We start from the raw sequence: 14878 nt of genomic DNA, 5'->3' as shown, positions 1-14878 counted from the left end.
TTCATATGAATATTTGGCATTTATTACCCATCTCAACATTGGCTAACAATAACAATAATAAATTCAACAGTCAGGTGTTACAACATCACATCTTAAGAAAACAAACGTTGAGAAAGAGAAAGTGAGAGATAGAGATAGACAGAGAGATGGATCAATCTGGGCATTTAGGTTCTCACCAGCTACAGCTTTAGACTAGCTACCACATCTGATTCAAGAATAAGATTTGACTAAACTTCTCCCGAAGAGTTGAATGCTTTGCTTTCTTCTCGCTCTTGCTCTGGCTGATGGCATTAATGTTTAAGAAAAGCTTCCTCAGGATACACATTAAATCTAACATGATTCGAACCCATCTTGATTTCTTTATATCAAATGGTACACAATTTTTCCCATTGGCCATTGGATTTCTTATGTACCTTGATACCAAATATCCCTTTTCTCTGGCCGCCTTGTCCTTTATGATCAAATGAATATGACACCAAAAAAGAAACATAAAAATTTAGAAGCTTAACAATACAACAAGATCCAATGATCTAATCCTTACACAGTGATCTATCTTCTGAACTAGCACTTCCTTGATCAAGTCCTCTTAAAGAACCAAAGCAAATAAAAAATTGTGGTCCTTCATATAGCTTCTGCTACGAATTCATTTTCAACATCACAGGGCAAGGACAGAAGCTGTTTGCTAAACTTTCTCTGATACAAATATTGACCTTCTCTTGCAGGGCTTTATATAACTAGTTCTTAATGAACTCAGACATTCCCGCAAAAGCAAAAAACATTTGCCACTTGTCCAATAGCTGACATTAAGAACATCTGATACAACTTCCTGCAGCACAAATTCCTACAAGATGGAAACAAATTTTGGCGCATCATCTCTTGGCCCTTCCAGAGATCGATACATGTATAATGTATCAACATTACTATCCATGTCCTCATCAATTTCCTGATTAATCACTTCCAACACCAGATGCGGTAGCGCTCGAGCAACCTGCTGACAACCACCTTGAGTTAATTTACAAGAAGACATCCACAGGAATCTCATATTGTAATAGTGGTGTAGACCAGAAAGCAGGGCTGCATCCCCAAATGGACTATCTCTAATCTCAAGCTTCTGTAATCTAGGGCAGCCCTCAAGCACATACTTAAGCCCCATGTCACTGTCCCCAGCAAAAGCAACAGACAGGGTTCTTACTGTTTTCCCATATTTTCCAATATAATTGAAAGCTCTATCAGTCAATAAACCTGATACAGCAAGCCGTGTGAGTTTCTTACAATTCATGACAATAGCTCCAAAGCCTTCATCCATAGGTTCTCCAGTGACATGATCAGGCCTGTGGCGCCCCATTATACAAAGACGGAACACCACTAGATCTGGGCAGTTCTTAGACATGGCAATCACAGCTGCATTCGTCATCCTTTGGCAAAAATACAAAATAGATTGGAGCTTTCTACAACCCTCTGAAATTGCTTGAAGGCCCACTTCAGAAACAGGGCCTTCACTATCCTCCCGAGCATCAATAGGGAAGACCCGCAGCTCTCGGAGTTCCTTGCACGTTGCAGCCACAGCCTGTAGTCCTTCATCACATATTGAATCAAGGACCTGCAGAACAAAACCAACATCACTTCAAATCACCCAATTCAGTGCATTGCCTAAAAAAAGGATGGCACATTATAACACATACCCAGAAAATCTGAAGCTTATAGCAATTGCTTATTATTGGTTTAATCTGTTCAGCAGTAACATTTGCATAGCTTAAGTTTAGAGAAGTGAGAATGGCACAAACAGGGTAAATTGCTGGTAAGTAATCCGGAAGTATATCCCTAAATCCAGATAGGCAAACTAAAGATTTGCAAGCAGCAAATGCAGATACAAAATCTGGTTCTTGTTCTCCCTGAGCCACATCCTCTGATGGCCGAAATGAGCCTGTTCCAAGATGAGTAAGTTGTGGAGCTCGGACCATGAGGCGGTATAACTGGCCAATTGAAACATGTCGGTTCAATCTAATTTTCTTCAGTGATGGTGACCGTGCCACCAGCCTTTCCAGTGCACTAAAATTGATTGGACATTCTACGCAATCAAAAATCAGAGATTCGAGGCACATTTCACTCTCTGGAAAACACGAAATCCAATCAACTTCATCATCTGATACCTCAGATTCAATCAGATCAAGCACTCTCAGTTGTCTGTACAAAAGATGTAAAAATCCACAAAACATGGTCATAATTACAGAATCAAACAGCCTTCGTCATTGCAAGTTCTGAATAATATCTTTAACATCCCAATATTTGAAAAGGCATTGTTGAGGTTTACATTTGTTATCAAATCGCAATAAACAAAACAGATCAGAAGCAACAATCCCAACCTCAATGAACAAACTTTTGATCAGTTTCAAACTACAACACAGATCTAAACATGCCTTCTACAAATGTGAACCCAGAAAATTATTATGCTAATCAAATTCTTCTACTTAGACTTTGTCATATAATTACAAACAATAACCAAAATAAAACAAAACCCAGAAAAGTTTCAAACTTTCCTAAAAAAGCCAGCACTATAACCAGATCTACTCTGCCATTACTAACATAAACTACAAAATATATAAACACACACCAGTATAAAATCAAAAACCCACATACCTGCATCTACTAGCAACCACAGCAAGCCCACTAGTGCCAAACCCATCACAACACACTAGCACAAGCTCCTTAAATCCCAAAAATGACTCCGCAAGCAGCGCAAGATCATCATCCGTCACGGTCATCCGCTTCAAGTGAACCTTCTCGAGCCAAGGGTATGCCTTTGCCATAGAAGAAACCCATGGCGCAAAGTGAGCCCCCCATCGAGGAGGCATAAGGTTGAAATCAGCGAACCGGGGCTTGCCCTTCAATGTCAGGGACCGGATTCGAGCAAACCGCGCCGTAGCGCGTTGTGGAGAGACTGCATAACAATTCCCGATGAAGAGCTCGGATCGTGTAAGCGCCTCCACACGATACCAAGACCTACAGACCAATGAGGCAGCGTTTCTGTCCCGGCGTGAGGTCAAGAAGCAGAGAACATTCTCGAGGACATTTTCAAGAACCTGGTCAGGATAAGGAGCTTGGTATTCGGGTATGGAGCTAGACCCGGAACTAGAACCACACCCAGAAGTGCAAGTTTGGGTCTTGTTAGAAGATAAATCAGAATTAGTAACAGAATCAGACGGCGGAGATCGGTTGTCGTCTTCAGACATTTCAGTTCGATCTTCTCTCATGAAATTAGGGGTTTGAGAGTCAGTATCTGATCTAGGTTTTTTATTGATGATCATAAAATAATAATAAAAAAAATTGTTTCTTATTGGTTTTTCAGATTTTCAGATCATGAAAGGGATTTTAGTCAGAAAGAAGGAGATGAGCAGTGAGTTTGGTAAATAAAGGTAAGAGCTTTTCAAGATTAGAAGAAGAAGAAGAAGAAGAAGAAGAGAAGGAGAGAAGAGAAGAAGTAAAGAAAATGGAAGAGATTAGTTTAGTAGTATAACTGGTGACAGGAGGGTGTGAAGAGTAGGCTGTGATGTCTGATAGACTGAGCATTGGGATTCTCCATGCCTCTTTCTCTCTCTCATCTGCAATATCCAATGGCTCTCCACACTTCTCCTCCATTATTTGGGAGTTTTTTTTTTTTTTTTCCTCTTTTTACATGCTTTTTTGTCCTTTAATTACTATCTTTTTCTGCTAATTTCCTTTTTCCCTTTTTTTTTTTAAAAATCTTGTTAAAATTTGCAAAGGTATTATTGTTAGAATTACCCCTATAACTCTCTTTGATATTTTAATACTTTTCTTCTTCTTTTTTTTTTTTTTTTTTTAATTATTGAGTTCTTGTAATTTTAGTTTCACCTGGCGGATTCTCGGTGGCTTTAGCCCAATTAGAGGCTAAAACCTAGTTGTTGTATGAGAGCTCTGAGCCATTGACTTTAGTGGAGGGGCTTAAAGGTTTGCTTAAGGTCATCATCAATCAGATTCAAATTTTGCTATCAATCTCATGAAGAATCAAAAAGAAAAGAAATTCTCAGATGATGAAATTAATTCTTATAATTGCTTGTCTAATCTTATTAATTATAAAGAGAAATGTTATTTCTAAAAATCTTTTACTTAATTTTTTTTTTTTAAAAATTCAATGGTTCTGTTGATTATTTGATATATAATGGGAAAAAACAAGGGAAAAAAAAAAAAAAAAAAAACTTGTGCCGCCTTATCAACTTACTTGATGTGATAATTGCCACTTTTTACTCATCCTATTCTTTGAGGTCTCTCATATCTTTTTATTGGATTTCTAGCAGTAAGTCTTCATTTCACTTGATTTTATCTTTCCCTTATATAATGGGAAAAAAAAGGAAAAATGTCTTAGCTAAATTGAGTATTGTGAGCATTGGAAATATTATTTTGCTTATAGTTCACATTCTCAAGAATGGTTATATTGCATCAATTTGAAAATTATAAATTTTCTTCTCAAAAAAAGTAGAATTTTTTACCAATTTATAATCTTTATATGTAAAATTCCTAATTTTTACCACATAATAATCTAATAATTCAAGTAAAGATAAATCTTAGATAGAAACCATTTGTAATATATCTATTTATTTTAACACTAATCAAACATCAAAATGCACCAAAACATAACCTAGTAGTAAATGCATATACAAGTCGACAATAGATCCATGTTCGAATCTCTCTTCCTCAATATTAAAAAACACATCAAAATACATGCGCAAATTAAAAAAAAAAAAAAAAAGCCTAATTTGCAACTTGCAAGTGAGGAATTGGAGCATTACCAGTGGCTATAGGGAGGATAATTTCTTTGTCAATGGGTAACAAAGTAAAAAAAAAAAAAAAAAATGGAATGGGTTTACTTTTAAATAAACGAAATGAAATGATAATTTCACAAGAAAGAAAAAGGAAGGATAATATTCTTCTAATTTTTCAATGAGTATGAGAGACCTATATGTCTACGCTTTACAAGGAAGGTAAATGACACGCTCCAATCAAACTCCAGTACTTCCTGAAACTTCAAGGACTTTATTCGACCAAAGGCTGACACAGCTGACATGGCACACTCAGATTAGTGCCTTCACCACGCGCTCTATCTTCGCGGAATATAACTTGCTATGATTTTGTAAAATATAATATATTTTTTTGTACCTATTTTAATTTTTCCAGCTCGTGGATTATTTTTCTGAAATAATTATTATCAATTAACGTTATAATGTCATTTCTCAAAAAAAAAAAACATACAATTACAAGATAAAATACATATATCTATTAATAAAAAATTGAAAATTTTGTTTTTTTGTTTTGTCTAGTTTTTTATCAATTAAGTATTTTAACTTTTTTTTCTTTTTTTTTTTTTAATTTTCAATATCACTATCCATAGCTTAATCAAGTGTTGAATAATTAACACGTTAATTGATTATTTTTAGTAATAGATGATCTCGGATTCAAGTTTTTTATCGTTAATATGGTAAATTAAGTAATATGTCCTTGTATATAATTTTCCCTTAAAATGAAATTATTCTCATTTTTATTTAGTTGGTCTGTTTTTAACTTTCACCATTACTTGAGTATCATTTGTAAACAAGTTACAATGTTACTATATGTAAATAATAAATTTAAATAAATTTCTGAAAAACAATTTTTTTTTGGGTTATCATATAAAAAATATAGGGACAAAAATAACACTCTTATTTTTTTAGAAAAGGTTTATTTTTATCCATATATTTTGACATAATAATTACTTTGTTCTTCTAATTTAAAAATTACACTATTTTTCCCTGTAGTTTGAATCCGTTAAATGAAATTATTCTTTCATCCATTATTTGAGATTTAAGTCGTTAATTGCCGGTAAGATTATTGGATTAACCCTACATACATATAAACTAAAATAAAAAACTTACATTTTTGTCTCTATATTTTAATATAATTAATTACTTTGTCCTCGTAGTTAAAAAAAATACATTATTTATAACCTAAATCCGTTAACGACTTAAATCTTACATAATGGATGGAATGATACTTTCATTTAACATGAATAAATTATAAGAATAAAATAATATAATTTTTAAAAAATAAAGACAAAGTAATTAATTATGTAAAAATGTATGAATAAAATATTTTTTCTTTCCTATTTCATTTTGTGCAATCTACTATGCTGTCTTCTTTGTTATTCTTTAGTGCAGAAAGGGCAAAAAAGAAGGCTAAATAATACTTATGAGCAAATAAATAATTAATCAACAAATAAAATGAAAGGAGAGTGGATGTGATTGAACTCATCTTTTTTTCTTTGGGTGTTGCTGAGGTTAGCATCATTTGTCCTTCTTACACTTTGGATCTAATCTTAGATCTCTCTCTCTCTCTCTCTCTTGTTATGTAAATTTTACTCTTAACCAATTTTTTTTTACCGTCCTCTCTATTCTAGTTTTTTACTTGTTATGCAATCTCACCTTTACTCAAAACCCTCAGTAAGTTTTTTTTTACTTTGTGGGTTTTTTCGGTTAATCTTTGCATTCATTGATATTGGGTTGTAACAATTATGTATCCTTTTTTTTTAAAAAAAAAAAAAAAGAAAAAAAAAAAGATCATCCATACCTTTTTTAGGTTATGGGGTAGTTAAAACATTTTTCAATTTTTCTCCTCACTTTTAGCAAGTGGGTAAAAGCCCATGTCTTGATACGTTTGAATGATTAAAGATATAAATAATCATAACTCATCAAACAGTTGAGATGGACAAAATAATAAATAAGTTAATTAAATAAAATTAAGAGACAATATGTGATTGAAGTAGGTTTTTTTTATATATATATATATTAAAGTTTAAAATCATTTTTTCGTATGATAATAGTAAATTAAAAGATGATTTTTTTTTTTTTTAAAAAAAATTATAGACTATATGTGTTTTTCCCGCAATAATTTATTCCGCTATGCTTCTTTATTAATTAATTATGATTAAATAGGAATTGCATATGTTAGAGTTTGTCAATTATGTTTTTGTCTTTTGCTTTTATTCTTCCTTATAAATATGTGAGTGGATTTGGTAGAAAAAATGAGGGGAAACGAAGTGTTGAAACATTATTGAGAGAAGTCCCTTCATTAGTTCATTACTACATGTATTGTATTAAGGTGGATGAATCATGAAAATATTTAGAGCACAAACATATCAAATCAAAAACACAGTTTCTAGGAAATGACTCTTTAACTATATCAATGTCCTTAATCACAATTCCAAACAAACTCTCTAATTATCTATCAAAAAATCTATCTGCTATGAAAAAATTTTGGAAGTTATTTCAAATAATGATAATTGCAAGTGCCATGTCCGTTAAAATATTTAAATTAATACCGGCGAGTGTTGTGATGAGCGGTTCCACGTTTTTTTCCTTTTAAGTGAGCTCGAAGGTTTAATCATCATGAATGAAGTAAATATTCACTGAAAATACTTCACCCTTTAGTGGACCGATCCGGTGCGAGCATGATTTGGTTCTAGCCCAATAAGCCGAGGATACCTATATTAATAAAAAAAAAAGAATTGAATTAATTAGCAATAATCCCAATAGAATCATATGCATAAAAAATTGTGATACAAATAAGACTTAAATAGAATTCAAACTCATGACTTGTAATTTATCATGTTAATTATAAATTAATTAAAAATTATATATGCATTGTCTTGTTGCCCTGTAAGGAATCATAATCCATATCATAGTGATAAGGAAAAGCTTGGAAGCTTTCTAAAAACTAAAGGTCTAATGTGGCATGTCCAATTTTCAAGTCTAATCACCTTTTAGGTCTCACTAAAATTACAAGATAACAACTACCTCTGTTTTAATTCCATTGACCTTTTGTATTATAAGGGAAGTTTGTCATCATAATTTTATGAATCAATAGTTTTATTCTACTCTACGTGGGACCATAATATTTTCATATCTCTTATTTTCAAAATAAGAATCGAACTATTAGGGACCGACCATCGCTTAAATTACAATATAATTAATTCCTATTTTTCAATTATTAATTATAAAATTAACGATAAGAATAGACCGTAACGGATACATGATTTAGATTGAGCAGACATAAAAATATTCGTTTATATTTATATACAAATTGAAAATTTTAGGAGGGTGATAACCTCTGTCGGTCTTTTATTTGTCTATATTGACAATTTTTTTTCCCTCTTTTTTCTTTTTAATCTTGTTAATATTGGTTTTATTCACTTATTTTCTATTTAATTTCCCATGCATGCAATTAGTTTGAACTTACAAGAAAACCATCATTATAAGAATCCAATAAGAAAATCTATTTAAAAAAAAATTCATTTTTCTTTTAAATTGAAACAGTTCTAATGACAATTGAATTGCTATTTTGTCTAAAAAACTCACACTCAGGAATCAATGCACTGTTTATTTCTATGCTTTAAAATTTTTGGTTCCCTTATTTAATTTTTATTTTAAAATTTTTCCAACTATGGGAATCTTTCTTGTTTCAGTAGTACTTATGACATTGATTCTTAATGAAGCATTCATTAATTTAAAGAAAAAAGGAAATAAAAGTAAGTACCATGTATTTATAAATCTTGTTCTTTTATGTCTTATTACAATTATTGTAAGCTCACCATGATAGATGATAAACCTTTTACTGTTTCATTGTTTGGCAGTCCTTCGACATTGTCTGTTCTATTATTTTGGGAATGCTCACCTTGTTAATTGATAGTTTCTGTTTGGCCCATTTAACGTTTTTTTATTTTTTTTGAGGAAAAAGAAAGATCACATTGAAATTTTTTAAATAAAAAAAAGTTAGAGGAAATTTATTTTCTTAAATTCACGTTAATTATTAATATAAAAACACCACACAACAAATAAGAAAATGAAAATTTTCTGAACTATGTTGTGTCTATTTGTTAGGACTATAAAAGTCCATATAAAGGCTATTGGGCCTTGTACAGAATGATCTATATAAAAAAAGCCGGTTGGGTCAACTCCAAATCGAAATCGTATCGGAACGTACCTAAAAAAATGATATCGAGGTTGGCATGAAATTAATCAATTTTGAGCCGATTCGATTTCAAATGTTAGAATTGAGAATCGTCATTTCAGCTAGAATTGCCCGATTTTAGCCATTTCAGCCGGGAAAATAAGATAGAAAAAAAAAAAAAAGGAATCAATTGAAATCATGTTGAAATTGAAACTAAATTAGAGCAGTTGGTTCTTATGGAAGAATCAAAACCGATGGTTCTATGAATCGAAATCATTATCCCTTTAAATAGCTCGAGTCGAGATAGTAATAGTACACATTACAATAATAAATCAAAAGAAAAAAAAAGATATGAATTTTCCTTGTTGACGATACCTAGTTTTAGATTAAATATGAGATAGTGAAGAAATTTGTAATTTCATAATATCTATAAAATTTTGTTAAAATAAATATAAGTAATTGGGTTTGCCCAAATTAGGTGCAACTTTCAAATGATGTTTATCAACACCTCAACAATGATTTCTTTTGAGCAATTAATTTGATTTTGATAAGGTATTGACTGTCTGGCTGTAATAAAAAAAAAAAAAAAAGGAAAATCCTTCTCTTATTATAGGTTGATTTCCACTGAATTAGCAAATATTTTAAGAAGAGAAATACTAGAAAAAGCACTTTGCTTTTTAACTCGCTGTTTTGGGCATAGAGATGTGGAGGTGTAGCCTTTTTTATTGGGCCGTAGATGCCCTTTTGTGGGAATTGGCCCCATGCCCAACGCAGCTTTATGGGCTTTTTGTGGGCTTCAACTGTCAAAAACGACAAAAACTGTAAGACCAACAATAAAATGGAACCCCAAAAGAATACTCTAGAAAATCAATTTGACCGTTTGGACAACAAAATACTTCTGTATCGAAAATCCAAATCTGTCTGCCTTCTAACCGTTGGTAATGGTAATAGCCTCCATCACCATTAAACCCTCCTAACTCCAAACAAAAGCAACAAAAATCCTTCCTCAATTCGATAGGTCCTAGAAGCCATAGCTTCGGTTTCAAAAGCTTTTGCTCTTCTTTATTAGATCAGAACGAACATGGATCAGAAGCAGCAACAGCAGCTCGATCATACCAAAGAGTCAAAGGAACCCGAGGACAACCAAAAGAATCCTCACCCCTCGGACTACGCGCCTTACCCTAAGCTTGATCCAAACGACGTTGCTCCTCCAGCCGAGAATTGGGCTAACGTGTCAAGAGCCACGGATCACCCACCACAGCCAGCTGAAGGCCCAGCGCCGATTTCCGGAGCAGCTGCTACTACTATGCCTGCTGAGTCTAATCCCTACGTCTCTCCGGCACCTGTTGCTTCTTCCTCCTCCAAGAGTAAGCTTCGTTAACTATATAGTAATGTATATCTGCATTTGTTTTTTGATTGGAGTTCGAATTGGCGAAATGCTTTAGCCAATTGTTGCAATTTTTTTTTTTGGAAATAAATAAATAAATGAAATTTGTGGTTCATTTTGAACAGATACGATGGAATCGGTGAAGGATGTGTTGGGGAAATGGGGAAAGAAGGCGGCAGAGGCGACCAAGAAGGCGGAGGATCTTGCTGGTAACATGTGGCAACACTGTGAGTATCTGTCTTCTTCCGATTTTATTCATTTCGTTTGTTTATTGGTATATTTAAAAGTCTGTAGATTTCCTTTAAGTGTTTTTGCTCTGTTAATCGCAATGGTAAATTTCACTTTTTAATTTGATTTCTTCAGTGTCATGTCATACATGCTTCTGCATAGAATAGATTGTTACTTTTGGTTTTGGACTTTTCTAAAATGGTTTATGATCTTCTTGTCGTAGTGATAGTTGATGTTCTAAAAAGATGGTTACTGGTAACTATCTTTGTCTGTAATTATTTCAGCTGTATATCTACTATAACGGAGGGTGTTGAGTGGATCAAATTTTCTACAATTTTGGTTATTCAATCTGATAGTGATTGCAGTGTTAGCTATTGGCTATTGAAGTGATATTTTAAATCTGATCAAATTTTCTAAAATTTTGGACATCTCTGAATATCTGAAAGGGTTTTGCATTGGCCATTGAAGTTATAGCTTGTCTCTGGATTTATTTTCCAAAATCACTTGTCGAATTAATGAGTACTAAAACAATGCTAGTCGTATTCTACATCCAAACAATTTAATGTTTTAATGCTCAGTTTCCTCTTAGTATTTTTCTTCATACAAAAAAATTGAATCTTTCTTCTCTTAATCAGTGAAAACAGGTCCTAGTTTTGCTGATGCTGCTGTGGGAAGAATTGCTCAGCAAACTAAAGTTCTTGCAGAAGGAGGTTACGAGAAGATCTTTCGACAAACTTTTGAGACCGTTCCTGAGGAACAACTCCAGAAGACATATGCATGCTACCTATCTACTTCTGCTGGTCCAGTTATGGGAGTTTTATATTTGTCAACTGCAAAGCTGGCATTTTGTAGCGATAATCCTCTGTCTTACAAAGCTGGGGATCAAACACAATATAGTTACTACAAGGTATGCACATTGTGGTTTGATAACATTTTAAATAATTTTGCACTTCTACTGCCAGGGCTAGGACACAGATCCAAGCCTCTTTCTAAAATCCTTGTCACATTTTTCCCCTTTTGATATTGATATTACTTTCAGTGATCATTTTTTTTATTATCATGAAACATTTTTTTTTTATCTCCAGTAACTGCAATGATTGTGATATTTGTTATAATATACGCATTTATTTCTTAGCTAGTATGATGCGAAACAATTATGTATATGAAAAAACTGTTTCTGATGTAAACAATTCTTCTTTGACTGGAATATTGTATTGAACACCTGATCATTGATACATCGAAGTTGAAGCTGACAAAGGTTTTGACTACATTGTTTTAAGATCAGTAGTGGATGGCAAGGCCTTTAGGTTTGGTATAGATGGTTCAGTCATGGCTGGGAATAAGTTTCAAGATTGACCTAGGGCAAATGCCCAAACTGTTTATATCTGTATTGTCCATATGATTGTGTGTATATTCAAGAATGGAAGCTTTATTGAAAGAAAAATAAGTTGAGTGGATCATGGAGGACAAGGAATCTCCTACTTAACTTGTAAGAAGATTAAATGTAAGCTTAAAAAGCAATGCCTTCCTAAAAGCTTTTGGAAGCGTAAGTTCATATAGAAGCTAAAAACACCACATTGCCCCATAATTAACCAAATCTGATTTTTGGAAGATCATTCATTTCTCTCCATCAAAATCCTCCATGCCAAAAGAAAAAAAAAAAAAAAAAGAAGGTAAAACGGAGTTAGAATTCCAAAGATTATTGCTTCATTTGAGATTATATTGCTTCTTTGAAGTAAGGAAACAATCATGTGTCAATCTGCATCTCATGTGATGGTCTCATGAAATGAAGTATAATTGTTGATTCATCATTTGCAATTTTCATGCTGTGTATTGTTTGGTTTTGGTAATAACATATTCCAACTCTGTATTATATAGGTTGTTATTCCATTGCACCAGCTGAAGGGTGTCAATCCATCAACAAGCAAGGCCAAACCTGGAGAAAAATACATCCAGATAATCTCAGTTGATAACCATGAATTTTGGTTCATGGGTTTTGTACACTATGATAGTGCTGTGAAAAATCTGCAAGGAGCATTAGAGCAGAACCGCAGCTTGTGATGTGTTGGGGCCAGCAAATATCCAACCCTATCAAATGCAAGTCTCATACTGGAGGTTGGTGTAGATAGTAGCAGTATGTTGCATTTGTGATACTGAATATTCATTTGTGATTCAAACTTATAGATTGTATTTAATATTATGTACTTTATGTTGTCATATTAAGAAAATACAATAAATATGGTTAAATTATAAATTTTGCTTAATTTTTTTTTCTTAATATATTCTTATGTTAATTATTAAATAATCTATGTTATTCTATTATAATTAAATAATGCATATTAAAATATTACTGAAAAATATGTAAATTTCTCCCCTGGTCTTATAATTATTGTCCTGTTTTCTTTTATAAGGAGTGAATAATATTTAAAGTTTATAATTGTATCCTTATTTAATATGTTTTTGTCTTCAAATACAATAGTCAAACTATTATATTATGGATGTAAATAAAGTTAAAATATCAACCTTTAATCTTCCAAGAAAAATTCAATTTAATCAAATAGTATTTGATTATAATTTGATTAATTTCAAGAACAACTTAATATGAATTACTTAATTTCTGTAGGGTATATTGGGAAAAACAAAATAAAAATTATAATTTATTTATGGGACGGATAGAGTAATATTTTAATGTAAGAATAAGGTAACTAAAGATAGGTAATTGACTAATATTGGTGGTAGTAATAATAATTTTAAAAAGTTAAAAATAATGATTTTATTAAAAGAAATGCACATTAAATATGGTTAGCATGTGAAATTAAAAAAGAAAAATCCAAAAGAGGAAACAGGTAATTCTGCTGTTGCCTTGTAACTTCTCCATTTTTATGATTTCATCTCTGTCCTGATTGATGAACAAGAAGCGCCAATTTGAAACAAACAAACAAAAAAAACAAAAAAAGACTTGGCTCTTCACTCCAGCTACAGGGCAAACATGATTAATTCGTCCTTCGAGATTATGTGGAGCGGGTCAAATATATCCGAAACTATTTTCAATTTAAAATTACAAGGTGGAAACCTGGAACCTGGAAGTTGGACAGGCCCAACAAAAACTTGTGTCGGAAGGGTTAGTTAATAGGGTGATAGTCTGAAGAAAATGGTCAGGACAGCTTTGTCTGTCTGCATTCCAACTGGCAAACTGAAAAGCGGGAACACAAAACACGATTAATGGCAGAGATCTAACTTAACAATTCATCAATTGCATGGGGCCCATCTTATAAGCCTACCTAATCTTTTTTTGATGGAAAAGATAAAACCTAACCAAATCTTATAGACCACGATTTATACCACTTTCTAGTTATTATTTTGCACTTCAAGATGAACATGGCAATCCATTTTAACTAACTAACAAAGAAAGAAAAAAAAGTTAATTAGTTGTTACATAAAATTTCCGTTATTGCTTCACCGAAACTTTGATGCAATTGCACAAAAAAGGTTTTAACTTAGAATGCAAGCAAAATAATTCATGTTTCAAATGTTTAAAATCATGAAATTTTAAGTTAGAAATCTAAATTAGATGTTCTCGAAATCATCTTGAAAAATTAAAACATGCGTTGTTCAATTTATTTTTTTTTTCCAAAATAAATAGATTGTTTTTAATTCTATTTGTCCTCTTTTAAAATTTTTCACAGAGATTAAGAAATCAATTAATTAATTATCATATTATAACAAAATCAAATATGATTTAATCAAATTACCATTTATCTGAAAATCAACAACTTTCTTTGTTCTAAAATATAAATCATTTAAAGTTGTTGTACAGTAATTAAGAAAACAATTAATTCTCTTAGATTATAACAAACTCAAGAGTAATTTGATCAAATTATCATTTATCTCAAAATCAATAATTATTTGTAAAAGTATTTATTATAACTAATCTAACAAGGGTAACATTAAACAAACATTATTTATTACTCCTTAAAATACTCGAAACTGACTTATATTTTGTGACAAAATAATCACCCAAAAAACGACTTATATTTTGGGACAGATGGAGTAACTTGTGAAGATAATTATTGTATTTAATAAATAAGGGTAACGTTAGAAAAAATAATTTTTTCTTGAGATAACGTTAGAACAACATCATTTATTACTCCTTAAAATATTCAAATCAGCTTATATTTTAAGACAAATTAGTCACCTAAAAACGACATATATTTTGGGACAGACGAAGTAAAAAATAAATAATATTTTATTTCATTGCAATGCAATTGG

General features: G+C 31.9%; 2 protein-coding genes across 2 annotated transcripts; one reads left to right on the top strand and one right to left on the bottom strand.

Moving 5' to 3' along the window:
• On the bottom strand, nt 1-3657 carry AFB5 (auxin F-box protein 5). The gene is made up of 3 exons (XM_012212563.4): nt 2638-3657; nt 1683-2184; nt 1-1600 (listed from the first exon to the last, which is right to left on the bottom strand). Exons 1-3 carry the CDS (start codon nt 3303-3305, stop codon nt 842-844), a joined length of 1929 nt encoding a protein of 642 aa, XP_012067953.1. The 5' UTR covers nt 3306-3657; the 3' UTR covers nt 1-841.
• A 6200-nt stretch (nt 3658-9857) lies between these two features.
• Nucleotides 9858-12887, top strand: LOC105630675 (FH interacting protein 1). Its single transcript, XM_012212564.4, has 4 exons — nt 9858-10361; nt 10507-10608; nt 11245-11516; nt 12488-12887. Exons 1-4 carry the CDS (start codon nt 10076-10078, stop codon nt 12668-12670), a joined length of 843 nt encoding a protein of 280 aa, XP_012067954.1. The 5' UTR covers nt 9858-10075; the 3' UTR covers nt 12671-12887.
• Nucleotides 12888-14878: the final 1991 nt, after the last annotated feature.

The sequence above is a fragment of the Jatropha curcas genome, chromosome 9 (assembly GCF_041381405.1).
Source record: "Jatropha curcas cultivar XTBG-Jc1 chromosome 9, XTBG_Jcur_1.0, whole genome shotgun sequence".
NCBI classification, from domain to species: domain Eukaryota; kingdom Viridiplantae; phylum Streptophyta; class Magnoliopsida; order Malpighiales; family Euphorbiaceae; genus Jatropha; species Jatropha curcas.
The sequence above is the reverse complement of the archived record's forward strand: the minus strand, read 5'-3'. Positions and strand labels throughout refer to the sequence as shown.